At 38.8% G+C, this 21,371-nt stretch overlaps 2 protein-coding genes across 2 annotated transcripts; both read left to right on the forward strand.

Moving 5' to 3' along the window:
- The first annotated feature begins 10,704 nt into the window (after positions 1 to 10,704).
- Positions 10,705 to 12,232, forward strand: LOC115174496 (C-X-C motif chemokine 11-1). The gene is made up of 4 exons (XM_029733095.1): positions 10,705 to 10,990; positions 11,151 to 11,268; positions 11,384 to 11,461; positions 11,664 to 12,232. The coding sequence occupies exons 1-4, from the start codon at positions 10,927 to 10,929 to the stop codon at positions 11,743 to 11,745; spliced, it is 342 nt and encodes a 113-aa protein (XP_029588955.1). The 5' UTR covers positions 10,705 to 10,926; the 3' UTR covers positions 11,746 to 12,232.
- A 5,120-nt stretch (positions 12,233 to 17,352) lies between these two features.
- LOC115174502 (C-X-C motif chemokine 11-1) lies at positions 17,353 to 18,820 on the forward strand. Its single transcript, XM_029733108.1, has 4 exons — positions 17,353 to 17,570; positions 17,731 to 17,848; positions 17,964 to 18,041; positions 18,244 to 18,820. Exons 1-4 carry the CDS (start codon positions 17,507 to 17,509, stop codon positions 18,323 to 18,325), a joined length of 342 nt encoding a protein of 113 aa, XP_029588968.1. The 5' UTR covers positions 17,353 to 17,506; the 3' UTR covers positions 18,326 to 18,820.
- The last annotated feature ends 2,551 nt before the right edge of the window (positions 18,821 to 21,371 follow it).

Raw genomic sequence — 21,371 nt, forward strand, 5'->3', positions numbered from 1 at the left:
GAGGGCAATCTGTAAATCTCCAGCGATACAGACTGATTAGAGCCCTTAGGCTGGGATTCATTCAAACCCTCCATAGCAATGTTTAGGCAGTGTCTTTATTTACAATATTAATCCTGTTCCCACACACTACCTAATTCTGAAAAGTGAAAGCATGTGAGGGGGTCACTCTGGTAGAAGCTGTAGGTTTTTATACAGTAACCAAGACCAGTCTGTGAGTTAATTTGACTGTTGGAAAAATAGGTATACTGCTTAAATACTGCAATGCGGGTTGAATTGAATAGAGCCCTAAATATGCAGGCAAAACTCCCTTTACATCAGTGGTGATCAATCCATAACCTGAAGTGTGTGCAGGCTTTTGTAAGGGTTGGGGTTATGGCTTGGGTTAGGGTTAGGGTTGAACTGGGTTGAACTGGGTTGTGGACATGAAGCTAAGGCATTACAAACGCGTGCACATGCACAAGCATACCCATGCTAATCATACACCACAGAGACAACAACCACACTGGCACATGCGCACATACACACACACACAGGCACACACTGTTTTGTGCAACCTGGTCGACCCTGTCTGAAAAACAAATAAGATAAAGTGACTGACATACATTACATTTGTGTATGGACTGATCTTATGTTTTTGATCATTCATTATCTATTAGATGAATACCCAAATTTCAGTCCAAATGTCAGTCCAGTTTACAGTAAATCACTTACACAGTCATATGCACTGTGGGGGAAGAGATGATGATGCTATAGCTGTTTCTCTGTGGTTTCTGTATAGGAAGGGGGCTTTTGCTGTTTAGTGGTTTGGAAATATGTGCAGTTTCATGATGTTAATATCCTGCTTTAGTTCTACAGACAGCTAAAAGAAGGGGGAAGCGTGCAAGCGTCTTTCCTGTCTGTAGGTGATAAAATAAAAACATAAGTATGACCTCATCCTCCTTTTGAAAAGTGTGTCCCCTCTCTCATCAAAATGAGACAGCAGGAACATTGTGTCAATTTGCTCTATCTAAGGTGGGCCGTCTACATCACTCTGCATTACTAAACATAAAACATTAAATGTTCACTCATATCAAATATTGAAGTGGGAGCTGACAGAAGGCTGCCTACAGTGGAGATAGAAAAAGATCAGGGTTATCTGCAGCTACATCTGCCCACAGCAATCTTGAACACCTTTTGTATCTGATGGAAAGCCTAACCACATGAGATCTGTGAGATATGACACACATTACACAACAGTCTGTAATGTAGCTCTGATGGAAAGTCTTAAAATACCTTTTTGTTAAGAACAATGACATTTAATTATTATGAAAAATGTTTACCATCAGCTTCTAATGCCAAATTCCAACACACTTATGGGTGTTAATTAAGTGCCTTTATATCATCATAAAGTGCCTAGGGGGTAGAGCGTTTATTTTTATTTTTATATATATATATTTTTTTACCTTTATTTAACCAGGTAGGCTAGTTGAGAACAAGTTCTCATTTACAACTGCGACCTGGCCAAGATAAAGCACAGCAGTTCAACACATACAACAACACAGAGTTACACATGGAATAAACAAACATACAGTCAATAATACAGTAGAAAATGAAAAATCTATATACAGTGAGTGCAAATGAGGTAAGATAAGGGAGGTAAGGCCATGGTGGTGAAGTAATTACAATATAGCAATTAAACACTGGAATAGTAGATGTGCAGAAGATTAATGTGCAAGTAGAGATACTAGGGTGCAAAAGAGCAAGATAAATAAATAAATACAGTATGGGGATGAGGTAGTTGGATGGGCTGTTTACAGATGGGCTATGTACAGGTGCAGTGATCTGTGAGCTGCTCTGACAGCTGGTGCTTAAAGCTAGTGAGGGAGATATGGGTCTCCAGCTTCAGTGATTTTTGAATAAGGGAGGCCCCAACTAGCCTACATTTATAAAGGCAGTGTGTGGCTGGTGGCTAGACTTACCTCACCCTACACAGTGCATGTTGACTCAGTAGAGATGTCTCATCCAACACAGTAACCACTTCTCTAAAGCTAGCTCTGGCGCTGAACTTTGCTCCACAGAGGTTGGGACACACTGACAATTTCTGAAGTACAAATTGTTTCCAATGTCTTAGTTGGTCAAACCAAGGTCACGATGCTTGCTTATTACAGTTGGGTGTATTGAAGTAGTAAACAGGATACCGAATTGCAATTCGAATTTGAATTAAAGGAAATACTATAGAATTGAATTCAGTGAAATTCAATGAAATTCAAATGCCTCTTCTATTCTATATTAGGTGTAGTCTGTACAAATGAAGAGTTTGATTTTCTTCACACTTGTGTTTATTCACCAGAAGTGATTGCTTATGGGTACTTTCTTGTGTGTGTAAAATATTACTGTTCTCAGATTTTGTATTCATAGATTTTGGGTGTATATTCAAATTATTATTTTAGCAAAACGCTATATATCCATTGTTTAGCTGGAATGGAATGTTTGCGGAAGAGTGGGGTAAGTTGAGCCAATTTTTTTTTACATTCATCACTCAGTCTAGGGAAATATAGTAATCTTTCTAACAAAGATATTTACATATATTTCAGGATGTTGTGTATCCCTGGAAATAATCAGAATATATGTAAACATTACAGTTTTGAAAACCATAGCTTTCCCCAAAAAAGTGGTCTATTGGCACAACTTACCCTGGGACAGTGGTGGAAAAAGTACCCAATTGTCATACTTGAGTAAAAGTAAAGATACCTTAAAAGAAAATGACTCAAGTAAAAGTGAAAGTCACCCAGTAAAATACTACTTGAGTAAAAGTCTTAAGTACATTTACAAGTATTTGGTTTTAAATGTACTTTAGTATCAAAAGTAAATGTAATCGCTAAAATGTACTTAAGTATCAAAAGTAAAAGAAGAAATCATTTCAAATTCCTTTTATTAAGAAAACCAGATGGCACGATTTTCTTGATTTATTAATTTATGGATAGCCAGGGGCACATTTCAACACTCAGACATCATTTACAAACAAAGCATTTGTGTTTAGTGAGTCTGCCAGATCAGAGACATTAAGAGACAGCCTTCCCTGTAGCTCAGTTGGTAGAGCATGGTGTTTGCAACACCAGGGTTGTGGGTTTGATTCCCATGGGGGGCCAGCACAGAAAAAAAAAAAAAAAATGTATGAAACTGTATGAAATGTATGCATTCACTACTGTAAGTCGCTCTGGATAAGAGTGTCTGCTAAATGACGTAAAATGTAAATCATATGTGTTCTAAGGTAGGGAGTCTGTCGCTCACAGTTCAACCATGAATACAACAAAATTAAGGATGACTGGGGATGTTCTCTTCATAAGTGCATGAATTAGACTATTTTCCTGTCCTGCTAAGCATTCAAAATGTAACAAGTACTTTTGGGTGTCAGGGTGAAAAGTGCATTATTTTGTATAGGAATGTAGTGTATGTAAAAGTTGTCAACAAAAATAAATAGTTAAGTAAGGTACAGATACCCCAAAAAATGACATAAATAAAAATACTTTAAAGTACTACTTAAGTACTTTACACCACTGTCCCGGGGTATGGGGTAAGTTGAGCTGCAGGACAGGGTATGTTAAGCAACCTACACATTTCTATATTGAATAAATATTACCACTACCTTTTTAAAACCATATCTATCTTTATTTCCCAAATACAGCACAATCACTTTTTTTAATGTTTTAAGCATTTTAAGCATTTTTTAACACAGGCTTGACACCTAAAACTTTGTATTTTTTAAAAACATTTTCAACATAGGCCAGGTCCTGTTATTACCTCATATCCCAGTGAGAATGCCCTGCATTACACCTGGGAAGAAAACACTTACATTTGCTCAACTTGCCATTGGCTGACCATTGGCTCAACTTACCCCAAGGCAAAAATGTTGACAGTATTAGCCCACACAGCTACAAGGATGCACTTTCATGCTGGATTTAGGACATAATATTGAAGCTTATAGAGACACAAAATGATGTATAGAACAATATTACAATTACATACTTTGGTTTAGATACCAGGATCTTGTAACCTATAACAAAATAAAAGATTTTTTTGGGACCTAACTTGCTTACCACTTTTCCCATGTGGTTTCTTGATGAAATGATGGCCTCTTCTAAATTTGGGGTCATTATTAATTATTAAAATGAATATTTAATTATTCTTAATTTTGTGTATGGTTTCCTAGAAAAAAAGGTGGCTCAATTACCCCTTTCTCCCCTGCTCTATATTTGACTGTGATATGTGATTGTCTCACACAGCTTTCTTAAGATGAATGCACTTACTGTATTTCATTCTGGATAACAGCATCTGCTAAATTACTAAAACATCAAATCAAAGTTTATTTGTCAAATGCGCCGAATACAACCTTACAGTGAAATGCTTACTTACAGGCCCTAAGCAACAGTGCAATTTTTAAGTAAAATATAGGTATTCGGTGAACTATAGATAAGTAAGGAAATAAAAAACAACAGTAAAAAGACAGTGAATAATAACAGTAGCGAGGCTATAATAGTAGCAAGGCTATATACAGGCACCGGTTAGTCGGGCTAATTGAGGTAATATGTACATGTAGGTATGGTTAAAGTGACTATGCATATATGATAAACAGAGAGTAGCAGTAGCGTAAAAGAGTGGTTGGTGGGTGGCGGGACACAATGCAGATAGTCCGGGTAGCCAATGTGCGGGGGCACCGGTTAGTTGGGCTAATTGAGGTAATATGTACATGAATGTATAGTTAAAGTGACTATGCATATGTGATAAACAGAGAGTAGCAGCAGTGTAAAGAGGGGGTGGGGGGGACACAATGCAAATAGTCCGGGTAGCCATTTGATTACCTGTTCAGGAGTGTTATGGCTTGGGGGTAAAAGCTGTTGAGAAGCCTTTTGGTCCTAGACTTGGTGCTCCGGTACAACTTGCCATGCGGAAGTAGAGAGAACAGTCTATGACTGGGGTGGTTGGGGTCTTTGACAATTCAGGGCCTTGTACGTTTGCCCACTGACAAAGAAATGATCAGTCTATCATTTTAATGGTAGGTTTATTTGAACAGTGAGAGACAGAATAACAACAAAAAAATCCTGAAAAACGCATGTCAAAAATGTTATACATTTATTTGCATTTTAATTAGGGAAATAAGTATTTGACCCCTCTGCAAAACATGACTTAGTACTTGGTGGCAAAACCCTTGTTGGCAATCACAGAGGTCAGACGTTTCTTGTAGTTGGCCACCAGGTTTGCACACATCTCAGGAGGGATTTTGTCCCACTCCTCTTTGCAGATCTTCTCCAAGTCGTTAAGGTTTCGAGGCTGACGTTTGGCAACTCGAACCTTCAGCTCCCTCCACAGATTTTCTATGGGATTAAGGTCTGGAGACTGGCTAGGCCACTCCAGGACCTTAATGTGTTTCTTCTTGAGCCACTCCTTTGTTGCCTTGGCCGTGTGTTTTGGGTCATTGTCATGCTGGAATACCCATCCACGACCCATTTTCAATGCCCTGGCTGAGGGAAGGAGGTTCTCACCCAAGATTTGATGGTACATGGCCCCGTCCATCGCCCCTTTGATGCGGTGAAGTTGTTCTGTCCCCTTAGCAGAAAAACACCGCCAAAGCATAATGTTTCCACCTCCATGTCTGATGGTGGGGATGGTGTTCTTCTGGATTTTTTTGTTGTTATTCTGTCTTTCACTGTTCAAATAAACCTACCATTAAAATTATAGACTGATCATTTCTTTGTCAGTGGGCAAACGTACAAAATCAGCAGGGGATCAAATACTTTTTTCCCTCACTGTAAGTATTCAACCCCCTGAGTCAATACATGTTAGAATCACCTCATGAGTTGAATTGGAGTCAATTCCAGAATTGAGCCCAACCCTGTTGCTTACATCACCAAGTTATGGGTTTGAATGATGTTAACATTTACTTCAACATTGCACATTATCAGCTGGCCATAACTCTCTTACCCAACTTCTCCAATAAGCTTGGTGTTGGTTGACCTCATACATAACCTCCAAAGACATCAGGCATGTTCTAAATTGATTGAACTGAAATGCATTTGACCCTGAAACTACTAACCAAGCCTTATCCCTTCTCCCAAAGATAGACAAGCTGATGTAATGCTATTTTATCATGTTCAACCCCATCTCATTTGAATTTCTCTAAACTGTCATGTCACCTCCTGTAAACTATTTACTTCACTTCCCATAGTGTGCTCCAAACTCCTTTTCACCCACGATGACATCCAGACAGGGACATTCCATTTTAGCCTGGAACTGTGGTCACTCTGCTGCTACGAACCCATACAGGACCTGAAACTAGCATTGCCCCATCTTTATGGTTAAACTGATCTTTAAATTGTGACAGAACCACTTTTACAAGAAAAACATACTTTTTTAAAGAAAGTAAAAGGGAGAGTGAAAACAAAAGAAAAAATGTGGAAAAAACGAAAGTGAGAAGGGGGGTGGAATCTCCCCTAAGTAGCTCCAAATCATTAACTATGGTGTGTATACAGTGCCTTCAGAAAGTATTCACACCCCTTGACATTTTCCACATTGTGTTGTGTTCCAAATTGGGATTAAAATGGATTTAATTGTCTTCTTCTTTTTACGATATATACAAAATACTCTGTAATGTCAAAGTGGAAGAAAAATTCTAACATTTTTTAAAGATTATTGAAAAATAAAACACTAATAAACCTTGATTAGATAAGTATTCAACCCCCTGAGTCAGTATATATTTGAATCACCTTTGGCAGCGATTACAGCTGTGAGTCTTTGGATAAGAGCTTTGCACACCTAGACTGTACAATATTTGCCCATTATTTTTTTTAACTCTTCCAGCTCTGTCAAGTTGGTTGTTAGTCACAGCCATTTTCATGTCTTGCCATAGATTTTCAAGACGATTTAAGTCAAAACTGTAACTAGGCCTCTCAGGAATATTCAATGTTGTCTCGGTGAGACACTCCAGTGTATATTTGGCCTTGAAATGTAGGTTATTGTCCTGCTGAAAGGTGAAATTGTCTCCCAGTGTCTGTTGGAAAGCAGACAGAACCAGGTTTTCCTCTAGGATTTTACATGTGTTTAGCTCTATCCCGTTTATTTTTATCCCCCAAAGAAACTCCCTTGCCAATGGCGAGCATATCCAGGCTTTTTGCAGCCACCACCTGCTTAAAAATATGAAGAGTGGTAGTCCGTGATGTGTTGTGTTGGATTTGCCCCAAACATAATGCTTTGTATTCAGGACAAAAAGTTAATTTTTTTGCACAATTCTTTGGAGTATTACTTTAGTGCCATATTGCAAACAGGATGCATGTTTAGAATTTTTTTCCCCCTTCTTTTCACTCTGTCATTTAGGTTAGTATTGTGGAGTAACTACAATGTTGTAGATCCAACCTCATCATCCTTGAGATGTTTCTAAATTAAATTGATTTGACAATATTTGGAAAGGCACTCACCTGTCTATATAAGGTCCCACAGTTGACAGTGCATGTCAGAGCAAAAACCAAGCCATGAGGTCCAAGGAATTGGCTGTAGAGCTCCGAAACAGGATTATTTTGAAGACCAGACCTGGGGTAGGGTACCAAAACATTTCTGCAGCATTGAAGGTCCCCGAGAACACAGTGGCCTCCATCATTCTTAAATGGAAGAAGTTTGGAACCACCGAGACTCTTTCTAGAGCTTGCCGCCCGGCCAAACTGAGCAATCGGGGGAGAAGGGCCTTGGTCAGGGAGGTGACCAAGAACCCGATGGTCACTATGACAGAGCTCCAGAGTTCCTATGTGGAAATGGGAGAACCTTCCAGAAGGACACCCATCTCTGCAGCACTCCACCAATCAGGCCTTTATGGTAGAGCAGCCAGATAGAAGCCCCTCCTCAGTAAAAGGCACATGACAGCCCGCTTGGATTTTGGGGGCAAAGGTTCACCTTCCAACAGGACAACGACCCTAAGCACACAGCCAAGACAACGCAGGAGTGGCTTGGGGACAAGTCACTTAATGACCTTGAGTGGCCCAGCCAGAGCCTGAGATTTGAACCCGATCGAACATCTCTGGAGAGACCTGAAAATAGCTGTGCAGCGTTACTGCCCATCCAACCTGACAGAGAAACTCCCCAAATTGTCACATCCTGACCAGTATAGGGGTTATTTGTATTTGTAGGTTGGTCAGGACGTGACAGAGGGTATTTGTTTTATGTGGTTCGGGGGTTATGTGTATTGTAGAGGGGTGTTTTATTTATGTATTACGGGGTTTTGGTGTATGTTCTGGGTTTTGTATTCTAGGTTGGTTTTCTAGTTTGTTTATTTCTGTGTGGTCTGTGTGGCTCCCGATCAGGAACAGCTGTACGTCGTTGTTCCTGATTGGGAGTCATATATTAGTTGCGTGTTTTCACCTGGGGATTTGTGGGTAGTTGTATTTCGCACTGCTAGTGATTATTGTAACCTGTGAAACTGTCACCTGTCGTTCTTTGTTTATTGTTTTGTTTCGTGTTATCATTATTCATTAAATATAATGATGAACATGCAACCCGCTGCGCCTTGGTCACCTCTACAATACGACAGCCGTTACACAAATACAGGTTTGCCAAGCTTGTAGCGTCATTCCCAAGAAGACTCAGGGCTGTAATTGCTGCCAAAGGTGCTTCAACAAAATACTGAGTAAAGGGTCTGAATATTTATGTAAATATAATATATATTTTTTTATACATTTGCAAAAATGTCTAAAAACAGGTTTTTGCTTTGTCATTTTGGGTATTTTGTGTAGCTTGATGAGAGAAAAAAAAAATGTTTTAATCCATTACTGAATACAGCAGTAACGTAAGAAAATGTGGGAAAAGTGAAGGGGTCTGAAGACTTTCTGAATGCACTGTGTTGGGTATATAGATGGGGTAATCATAAAAAAAATCATGTTAACCACAATTATTTCTTAAATAGTGAGTCCATGCTACTTATTGTGTGACTTGTTAAGCAAATGTTTACTCTTGAACTTATTTAGGGTTGCCATAACAAAGGAGTTGAATAGTTATTGACTCAAGACATTTCAGCTTAAATGTTTTGTTAATTTCAGAAAAAAAACATTCCACTTCGACATTGTGGGGTATTGGCACAAAATCTGAATTTATTAAATTTTTAAGTCCGCTGTAACACAACAGAATTTGGAAAAAGTCAAGGGGTGTGAATAGTTTCTGAAGGAACTTTAATTAGTCCCAACGAAAGAATATGCAATAAAAAAATGGTAAGCCCACCTCTTCATAAAGTCTCTTTATCGCAATTACAACTGATCAAGCTTACACACGTGATGTGAGCTAGATGTATTAAATTATTTAACCTTTATTTAACTAGGCAAGTCAGTTAATTAAGAACAAATTCATATTTACAATGACGGCCTACACCGGCCAACGCTGGGCCAATTGTGCACCGTCCTATGGGACTCCCAATCACAGCCAGTTGTGATACAGTGTCACGTCCTGACCAGCATTGTTATTGTAGTTTGGTCAGGACGTGGCAGAGGGTAGTTTATTTATGTATTACAGGGGTTTTTTGGTCACTGGTCTATGTTTGTATTTCTATGTGTATGTTCTAGGGTAGTTTTTCTATGTGTAGGTTGGGTGCTGGACTCTCAATTGGAGGCAGGTGTTTCTAGTTGCCTCTGATTGGGAGTCCTATAAATAGGTGTGTGTTTTGCTTGTCACTTGTGGGTAGTTGTTTGAGAGCACTGCTTTTGTTGACCCTGCTGCTCTGTTACTGTCGTTAGTTTGTTTATTGTTTTTCCGTGGTGTTCGCATTTTTTATAATAAATATGTTGAGCACGCAACCCGCTGAGCCTTGGTCCCATTCTCTCTTCCACGACAGCTGTGACATACAGCCTGGAATCGAATCAGGGTCTGTGGTGATGCCTCTACCACTGCGCCACTCGGGAGCCCTAGAGACAAAACTCAGTTTGTCAATGACCACATAACTCAACAAATGTACAGTTGGTGGAAAAATGTGTGACATGTTTTTTGATGGGGAACAGAAAGGTGAGAATTATAAAGCTTCTTACACTGGAAATATTAGAGGAGGTTCATCTGCAGAGATACTACATGTGTTAATGATGTGTGATGAGAGCACTTCGGCAAAGACTCCCTTCGCAATGGAACGGTCTGAAACCCCTTAACACTTACCCTCCACCGTCACATAAAGATGCACGCACACAACAAACACAATATATTTTTAGCCCATCTCTGAAACAATTGTTTGATGTATGACATTAAACATACAGCAAATGATGATTGAAAATACATCCCAGTCATAGATAGTTCTGAAATTATATTTCTATCCATTATTTCAGTTCCTAATTCTATTCAGTTACTACTAAACAGATTAAATTAACATAACATTGTAATAGGCCTACTGAGCTGAAAAATCATATTCCACAGAGAATTTGAAATAATAAATAATAATATGATTTAAAGGCATATACATATTTTCCAGAAACTCAGATTAGGGATTTTGTTAATTCCTCTGATCTATAGAAATTGTATTTGTCACCATTCCTCTGACTAAACGATTTATTTAACTATAATTTTAAAACAGTGACTCAAAACCAATTGAATTACTATAAATCTTGAAAAGCCAGATGTATTATAATCCACACTAAAATGTAATAATTAAGTGAGGTTGAAGAGTGGGTGGAAAAGAGCGGGGGGCATTTTCTTGCGGTTGCTAGTTAGTTTCAGTTTCCATTATAAAGGGAAATTTCTTCTGATCACTGGAAAGATAAAGGCTGTGTATAAAAGGGGCCCCTTCTCTCAACTCCTCACAGTACCTCTCTCTCGTCTCTTTTCATATATCTCTTTACACACTCAAATCTTATCTCCAGTCCTCCATCTCTTTACACCAGACAGACTCATCTCTACCAACAGTTGGACCAGCAGAGAACACCACAGCTTGAACACATGACCATGATCACCAGAATACTCCTGCTCCTTGCTGTCACCATCTGTGTCACAGCCGCCCAGCGTGAGTCTACCTCTTTTTACCATAATTGTTATTACTATGGTATGGAACGTTTATTACATGTGAATATTTTTTGAGCATGGTAATTGTTGTTGTATTGCGATTTAGTAATTCCTAGTAGCTCGACTGTACTCAATTCATTGTCCACTGATTCTCTGTATAGGTTCTGTGAGCCAGCGATGTTTGTGTCGGAAGGTGCGGAACAGCTTTGGCGCTCCGAACACTGTTGAGGACATCCAGATCATTCCGCCAACTCCCTCCTGTGACAGGCTGGAGTTCATGTGAGTATATATAATCTCATCAGTTATGATGATAATATGATGACGTCAATTAAAATTAAAACCATTGCGAAGTAAATATAATAAATATAAATTTAACCATTCTATATCTTGATAGTGTTAGCCTTAAGAATGGAGTGCAGTACTGCCTGGACCCCAGTATGAAGAAAGTGCAGAGACTTCTCACTCGCCTGATGTGAGTCATGTAAACCAATTTCTTTTCTGTTTACAACTTGGGAGTGTCATAATTTACTGTACAAAATATTAAATCATTCTTCAAAGAACTAACATTGTTGCATACATTTTTTTTATTATTTAGTGCAACAGTTTGTTGAGGACATATGAGTGAAAGGTGCATGGGCTTGTCTCACCATCGTGTCCAATTGCTTAATTCACAGGAAGAAGTCCTCTCCCCCAACTGTCCCCACTCCAATTGAGGCCATCCCTAATGAGAGAAGCACTGACCCTGCTGATATCTGATTCCCTGTCTCAGACTCCCTCTATGACTCCATTTAGCAGGGTTTCCCAAACTCGGTACTGGGGCCCCCACTTGCTGCATGTTTAGATTTTTGCCCTAGCACTACACAGCTGATTCCAATAACCAACTCACAGTCAAGCTTTGATTATTTGATTAATCTGTGTAGTGCTAGGGCAAAAAAAAAAAATGCACGGGGGACGGGGGGACGGGTTGTAGGACCGAGTTTGGGAAACCTTGCCACATTGGACCAGCTTTGACTCACAACAAATATGTTGTTATCCTATAAGTTCTGTTTAAGACCAAGTCAATGTCAAAGCAGTTTAATGCAGAAGCTTCTTGTTCTAATTAACTTTATACTTCTATTTTGTACTTTTTTTATATTTCAATTTCATATGTCTGTGTTGGGATGTTATGCTTTATTGTGTTCTGTTTTGCACAGTTGTTGTCTCAAATGATTTAAAATACTTTAATAAATCTATTTTCTCATGATTTCGTACGAGTTTCACTGGATAATTTTGTTATGAAGCAAAATGGATCAAATGAGAAGGAACATTGTTAATTGTTCTGAGCCAGGAATCTTGTGAATAGTGCTATTTTGTGGCTGCAAAAGAGCAGAGCACTCCACGTAAATAGAAATGACTGAGACAGGTCTAGCTTACAGAAGGAAAGCTTGCACTCTCATGCCACATTGCAGGTACACTGTTCACAAAAATGAGCCTATACTACGGATGTCCTTTCCAGCTTCTAATAAATCTGTGTTCTCTGCGTCTTGCATAAACGTTCCTCTGCCTGAGGACTATCACATGCCATGGTCCTAGACGCTCCTACTGATGCTCACCGATCGACCATTGCGAGGCTGTGGTTATTTTAGGGTTGATATTAACCATGTTTAGACTGTTTCCATTCCATGGTGTAGGGGTGTGTCTCTGGTCCCCAGATACAGACCACACACAAATACTGTAATAGTCTCCTCACTTTTTGGTGCAAATCGGTTGCAATCTTAGAGATTAGTTGTCTTGTCCACTCCAAACTAATGAACATGCGTTGCGAAGAAATTCATCCAAAGTAGCTGAAATCTATGAATCTATTGCAACTGTATATACTATGTCGGGTCCAATCCATGTTTTGACAGGTTGTAATGTCATCTGGATTCCTTGTAGTTAACTGAGAAGAGGGTGTACATCTATGATGCCTGAAAATTCCCCAGTCATGTGCATTGGGGAAACTATTGCGTGACTGACTGTGTGTGCTGCCTTTAACAACATTATGCACTAGTAGTAGAGAGGCTTAAGCAACTCAATATCCAGAAGGTGTCCTTCATGTTTGTACACATAGTGTATATTTCAACTGTGATGTTTCATGTACATTCTGAACCTTGCTAATCTACAGATTGTAAATTAATGATAAATATTTTTACTAAGAGTGTTACTATATTGTTGATTGGTTGACAATGGCTTTCCAAATCTCCCAACAGTGCTATTTGTAGGTTTAGTTTCAGGTAAATGTTGTGATTTTACAGACACTCCTGAACCTGTGACCAGAAACAAGCTACATAGAGGCAATACCAGAATAAGTGCTCAAATGATTGAATCTCTTCGCAGAAAAATCTGCAGAGCTGAGATGACTGTACTGAATGCCCAATATACGTAACATTCTGTTGGTGGAATGAATTTTGTATAATTTAAATTTTAAAAAGTTTTGAATCAAGTGTTGTTTTGTGTATCAGTTCATAAACCATGTGCCATGGAATCGGAACATCAAAAATCTCTTCTCAGCTATTTTGCAACCTGTATGGTGCCGCTGTCAACATTTTGGTCTATGTTTGCTTAGTGGTGCCACTTGCTTAGTGGTGCCACTTGCTTAGTGGTGTTGCAGACTCTGGGGCCTTTCAGAACAGGTGTATATATACTGAGATTATGTGACACTTAGATTGCACACAGGTGGACTTTATTTAACTAATTATGTGACTTCTGAAGGTAATTGGTCGCACCAGATCTTATTTAGGGGCTTCATAGTAAAGAGGATTTAGAATTTTTTGAAACAAGCTATTTTTTTTATTTCACTTCACCAATTTGTACTATTTTGTGTATGTCCATTGCTTGAAATCCAAATTAAAATCTATTTAAATTACAGGTTGTAATGCACAAAATAGGAAAAACACCAAGGGGGTGAATACTTTTGCAAGTAACTGTATAATTAACTGTTGTGTCTTTTAATGATCCAATACGTAATATGGTGCACTTACCATAGTTAGGTTTTAGTCCAGAGAAAAATGATCTAGTGAGACTGTGCAGTGATCCAGATTGTGGACTTAAAACAAAACTTGAATCATCGCCATAAATTGACAGTTTAGTTTTAACCCCTGATTTTTAACCCTTTGATATTATTGTTGGATTTGATTTGAATAGTTAAAATGTCTATGGCCATAACAAATCGATATGGAGTCAACGGACAGCTTTGTTTAACCTCTCTAGGGTCGGCGGGACGAAATCGTCCCACCTACGTAACAGCCAGTGGAATCCTGTTGCGCGTTATTCAAATACCTTAGAAATGCTATTACTTCAATTTCTCAAACATATGACTATTTTACAGCATTTTAAAGACAAGACTCTCGTTAATCTAACCACACTGTCCGATTTCAAAAAGATGAACGGAGTAAAGTACAGAGAGATCCTTGATGGAAACCTGCTCCAGAGCACTCAGGACCTCAGACTGGGGCAAAGGTTCACCTTCCAACAGGACAACGACCCTAAGCACACAGCCAAGACAACGCAGGAGTGGCTTGGGGACAAGTCACTTAATGACCTTGAGTGGCCCAGCCAGAGCCTGAGATTTGAACCCGATCGAACATCTCTGGAGAGACCTGAAAATAGCTGTGCAGCGTTACTGCCCATCCAACCTGACAGAGAAACTCCCCAAACTGTCACGTCCTGACCAGTATAGGGGTTATTTGTATTTGTAGGTTGGTCAGTACGTGGCAGAGGGTATTTGTTTTATGTGGTTCGGGGGTTATGTGTATTGTAGAGGGGTGTTTTATTTAAGTATTACGGGGTTTTGGTGTATGTTCTGGGTTTTGTATTCTAGGTTGGTTTTCTAGTTTGTTTATTTCTGTGTGGTCTGTGTGGCTCCCGATCAGGAACAGCTGTACGTCGTTGTTCCTGATTGGGAGTCATATATTAGTTGCGTGTTTTCACCTGGGGATTTGTGGGTAGTTGTATTTCGCACTGCTAGTGATTATTGTAACCTGTGAAACTGTCACCTGTCGTTCTTTGTTTATTGTTTTGTTTCGTGTTATCATTATTCATTAAATATAATGATGAACATGCAACCCGCTGCGCCTTGGTCATCTCTACAATACGACAGCCGTTACACAAATACAGGTTTGCCAAGCTTGTAGCGTCATTCCCAAGAAGACTCAGGGCTGTAATTGCTGCCAAAGGTGCTTCAACAAAATACTGAGTAAAGGGTCTGAATATTTATGTAAATATAATATATATTTTTTTTATACATTTGCAAAAATGTCTAAAAACAGGTTTTTGCTTTGTCATTTTGGGTATTTTGTGTAGCTTGATGAGAGAAAAAATAATGTTTTAATCCATTACTGAATACAGCAGTAACGTAAGAAAATGTGGGAAAAGTGAAGGGGTCTGAAGACTTTCTAAATGCACTGTGTTGGGTATATAGATGGGGTAATCATAAAAAAAATCATGTTAACCACAATTATTTCTTAAATAGTGAGTCCATGCTACTTATTGTGTGACTTGTTAAGCAAATGTTTACTCTTGAACTTATTTAGGGTTGCCATAACAAAGGAGTTGAATAGTTATTGACTCAAGACATTTCAGCTTAAATGTTTTGTTAATTTCAGAAAAAAAACATTCCACTTCGACATTGTGGGATATTGGCACAAAATCAGAATTTATTAAATTTTTAAGTCCGCTGTAACACAACAGAATTTGGAAAAAGTCAAGGGGTGTGAATAGTTTCTGAAGGAACTTTAATTAGTCCCAACGAAAGAATATGCAATAAAAAAATGGTAAGCCCACCTCTTCATAAAGTCTCTTTATCGCAATTACAACTGATCAAGCTTACACACGTGATGTGAGCTAGATGTATTAAATTATTTAACCTTTATTTAACTTGGCAAGTCAGTTAATTAAGAACAAATTCATATTTACAATGACGGCCTACACCGGCCAACGCTGGGCCAATTGTGCACCGTCCTATGGGACTCCCAATCACAGCCAGTTGTGATACAGTGTCACGTCCTGACCAGTATAGAGGATATTTTGTTATTGTAGTTTGGTCAGGACGTGGCAGAGGGTAGTTTATTTATGTATTACAGGGGTTTTTTGGTCACTGGTCTATGTTTGTATTTCTATGTGTATGTTCTAGGGTAGTTTTTCTAGGGTAGTTTTTCTATGTGTAGGTTGGGTGCTGGACTCTCAATTGGAGGCAGGTGTTTCTAGTTGCCTCTGATTGGGAGTCCTATAAATAGGTGTGTGTTTTGCTTGTCACTTGTGGGTAGTTGTTTGAGAGCACTGCTTTTGTTGACCCTGCTGCTCTGTTACTGTCGTTAGTTTGTTTATTGTTTTTCCGTGGTGTTCGCATTTTTTATAATAAATATGTTGAGCACGCAACCCGCTGAGCCTTGGTCCCATTCTCTCTTCCACGACAGCTGTGACATACAGCCTGGAATCGAATCAGGGTCTGTGGTGATGCCTCTACCACTGCGCCACTCGGGAGCCCTAGAGACAAAACTCAGTTTGTCAATGACCACATAACTCAACAAATGTACAGTTGGTGGAAAAATGTGTGACATGTTTTTTGATGGGGAACAGAAAGGTGAGAATTATAAAGCTTCTTACACTGGAAATATTAGAGGAGGTTCATCTGCAGAGATACTACATGTGTTAATGATGTGTGATGAGAGCACTTCGGCAAAGACTCCCTTCGCAATGGAACGGTCTGAAACCCCTTAACACTTACCCTCCACCGTCACATAAAGATGCACGCACACAACAAACACAATATATTTTTAGCCCATCTCTGAAACAATTGTTTGATGTATGACATTAAACATACAGCAAATGATGATTGAAAATACATCCCAGTCATAGATAGTTCTGAAATTATATTTCTATCCATTATTTCAGTTCCTAATTCTATTCAGTTACTACTAAACAGATTAAATTAACATAACATTGTAATAGGCCTACTGAGCTGAAAAATCATATTCCACAGAGAATTTGAAATAATAAATAATAATATGATTTAAAGGCATATACATATTTTCCAGAAACTCAGATTAGGGATTTTGTTAATTCCTCTGATCTATAGAAATTGTATTTGTCACCATTCCTCTGACTAAACGATTTATTTAACTATAATTTTAAAACAGTGACTCAAAACCAATTGAATTACTATAAATCTTGAAAAGCCAGATGTATTATAATCCACACTAAAATGTAATAATTAAGTGAGGTTGAAGAGTGGGTGGAAAAGAGCGGGGGGCATTTTCTTGCGGTTGCTAGTTAGTTTCAGTTTCCATTATAAAGGGAAATTTCTTCTGATCCCTGGAAAGATAAAGGCTGTGTATAAAAGGGGCCCCTTCTCTCAACTCCTCACAGTACCTCTCTCTCGTCTCTTTTCATATATCTCTTTACACACTCAAATCTTATCTCCAGTCCTCCATCTCTTTACACCAGACAGACTCATCTCTACCAACAGTTGGACCAGCAGAGAACACCACAGCTTGAACACATGACCATGATCACCAGAATACTCCTGCTCCTTGCTGTCACCATCTGTGTCACAGCCGCCCAGCGTGAGTCTACCTCTTTTTACCATAATTGTTATTACTATGGTATGGAACGTTTATTACATGTGAATATTTTTTGAGCATGGTAATTGTTGTTGTATTGCGATTTAGTAATTCCTAGTAGCTCGACTGTACTCAATTCATTGTCCACTGATTCTCTGTATAGGTTCTGTGAGCCAGCGATGTTTGTGTCGGAAGGTGCGGAACAGCTTTGGCGCTCCGAACACTGTTGAGGACATCCAGATCATTCCGCCAACTCCCTCCTGTGACAGGCTGGAGTTCATGTGAGTATATATAATCTCATCAGTTATGATGATAATATGATGACGTCAATTAAAATTAAAACCATTGCGAAGTAAATATAATAAATATAAATTTAACCATTCTATATCTTGATAGTGTTAGCCTTAAGAATGGAGTGCAGTACTGCCTGGACCCCAGTATGAAGAAAGTGCAGAGACTTCTCACTCGCCTGATGTGAGTCATGTAAACCAATTTCTTTTCTGTTTACAACTTGGGAGTGTCATAATTTACTGTACAAAATATTAAATCATTCTTCAAAGAACTAACATTGTTGCATACATTTTTTTTATTATTTAGTGCAACAGTTTGTTGAGGACATATGAGTGAAAGGTGCATGGGCTTGTCTCACCATCGTGTCCAATTGCTTAATTCACAGGAAGAAGTCCTCTCCCCCAACTGTCCCCACTCCAATTGAGGCCATCCCTAATGAGAGAAGCACTGACCCTGCTGATATCTGATTCCCTGTCTCAGACTCCCTCTATGACTCCATTTAGCAGGGTTTCCCAAACTCGGTACTGGGGCCCCCACTTGCTGCATGTTTAGATTTTTGCCCTAGCACTACACAGCTGATTCCAATAACCAACTCACAGTCAAGCTTTGATTATTTGATTAATCTGTGTAGTGCTAGGGCAAAAAAAAAAAATGCACGGGGGACGGGGGGACGGGGGGACGGGTTGTAGGACCGAGTTTGGGAAACCTTGCCACATTGGACCAGCTTTGACTCACAACAAATATGTTGTTATCCTATAAGTTCTGTTTAAGACCAAGTCAATGTCAAAGCAGTTTAATGCAGAAGCTTCTTGTTCTAATTAACTTTATACTTCTATTTTGTACTTTTTTTATATTTCAATTTCATATGTCTGTGTTGGGATGTTATGCTTTATTGTGTTCTGTTTTGCACAGTTGTTGTCTCAAATGATTTAAAATACTTTAATAAATCTATTTTCTCATGATTTCGTACGAGTTTCACTGGATAATTTTGTTATGAAGCAAAATGGATCAAATGAGAAGGAACATTGTTAATTGTTCTGAGCCAGGAATCTTGTGAATAGTGCTATTTTGTGGCTGCAAAAGAGCAGAGCACTCCACGTAAATAGAAATGACTGAGACAGGTCTAGCTTACAGAAGGAAAGCTTGCACTCTCATGCCACATTGCAGGTACACTGTTCACAAAAATGAGCCTATACTACGGATGTCCTTTCCAGCTTCTAATAAATCTGTGTTCTCTGCGTCTTGCATAAACGTTCCTCTGCCTGAGGACTATCACATGCCATGGTCCTAGACGCTCCTACTGATGCTCACCGATCGACCATTGCGAGGCTGTGGTTATTTTAGGGTTGATATTAACCATGTTTAGACTGTTTCCATTCCATGGTGTAGGGGTGTGTCTCTGGTCCCCAGATACAGACCACACACAAATACTGTAATAGTCTCCTCACTTTTTGGTGCAAATCGGTTGCAATCTTAGAGATTAGTTGTCTTGTCCACTCCAAACTAATGAACATGCGTTGCGAAGAAATTCATCCAAAGTAGCTGAAATCTATGAATCTATTGCAACTGTATATACTATGTCGGGTCCAATCCATGTTTTGACAGGTTGTAATGTCATCTGGATTCCTTGTAGTTAACTGAGAAGAGGGTGTACATCTATGATGCCTGAAAATTCCCCAGTCATGTGCATTGGGGAAACTATTGCGTGACTGACTGTGTGTGCTGCCTTTAACAACATTATGCACTAGTAGTAGAGAGGCTTAAGCAACTCAATATCCAGAAGGTGTCCTTCATGTTTGTACACATAGTGTATATTTCAACTGTGATGTTTCATGTACATTCTGAACCTTGCTAATCTACAGATTGTAAATTAATGATAAATATTTTTACTAAGAGTGTTACTATATTGTTGATTGGTTGACAATGGCTTTCCAAATCTCCCAACAGTGCTATTTGTAGGTTTAGTTTCAGGTAAATGTTGTGATTTTACAGACACTCCTGAACCTGTGACCAGAAACAAGCTACATAGAGGCAATACCAGAATAAGTGCTCAAATGATTGAATCTCTTCGCAGAAAAATCTGCAGAGCTGAGATGACTGTACTGAATGCCCAATATACGTAACATTCTGTTGGTGGAATGAATTTTGTATAATTTAAATTTTAAAAAGTTTTGAATCAAGTGTTGTTTTGTGTATCAGTTCATAAACCATGTGCCATGGAATCGGAACATCAAAAATCTCTTCTCAGCTATTTTGCAACCTGTATGGTGCCGCTGTCAACATTTTGGTCCTCAAATTAAACTGGTATATTGTCTATTTATGCCAATGTTGGTCTTTAATGAAGGGCAGACAAACAAGCTCCATACCTTCCCCCCATTCCACCTGCCTTCTCCATTTTTGCAGTAATGCTGCAGTCAGTTGACTGTAATTTTGCATAGAGCATACATTTCCATATATTTTAGTTAACTGCAGGTTTGGCATAACTCCACCATTCCTACTCATAATATAATTACCAAAAATAATTTTTTTACAGATTTTTTTCTGTAAATAATGTTTTTTTTATCAGTATATTTGAGTTTAACCATAATATATATTTTTATTATTTGTTATTTCTTTTTGGGAGGGACGAAACTGGAATTAATTTTGTCTGGCTTACTGTTCCAAATTAAGAAAACTATTTTTTTGCTCATACAGTGGCTTGCGAAAGTATTCACCCCCTTGGCATTGTTCCTATTTTGTTGACTTACAACCTGGAATTAAAATAGATTTCTGGGGGGTTTGTATCATTTGATTTACACAACATGCCTACCACTTTGAAGATGCAAAATATTTTTTATGGTGAAACAAACAACAAATAAGACAAGAAAAACGGAAAACTTGAGCGTGCATAACTATTCACCCCCCCCCCAAAAAGTCAATACTTTGTAGAGCTACCTTTGCAGCAATTACAGCTGCAAGTCTCTTGAGGTATGTCTCTATACGCTTGGCACATCTAGCCACTTGGATTTTTGCCCATTCTTCAAGGCAAAACTGCTCCAGCTCCTTCAAGTTGGATGGGTTTGCTGGTGTACAGCAATCTTTAAGTCACACAACCGATTCTCAATTTGATTGAGGTCGGGGCTTTGACTAGGCCATTCCAAGACATTTAAATGTTTCCCCTTAAACCACTCGAGTGTTGCTTTAGCAGTATGCTTAGGGTCATTGCCCTGCTGGGAGGTGAACCTTCGTCCTAGTCTAAAATCTCTGGAAGACTGAAACCGGTTTCCCTCAAGAATTTCCCTGTATTTAGCGCCATCCATCATTCCTTCAATTCTGACCAGTTTCCCAGTCCCTGCTGAGGAAAAACATCAATTCAAATCAAATTTATTTATATAGCCCTTCGTACATCAGCTGATATCTCAAAGTGCTGTACAGAAACCCAGCCTAAAACCCCAAACAGCACGCAATGCATGTGAAAGAAGCACGGTGGCTAGGAAAAACTCCCTAGGAAAAACTCCCTAGAAAGGCCAAAAA

The sequence above is a fragment of the Salmo trutta genome, chromosome 3, assembly GCF_901001165.1.
Source record: "Salmo trutta chromosome 3, fSalTru1.1, whole genome shotgun sequence".
In the NCBI taxonomy this organism is placed as follows: Eukaryota; Metazoa; Chordata; class Actinopteri; order Salmoniformes; family Salmonidae; genus Salmo; species Salmo trutta.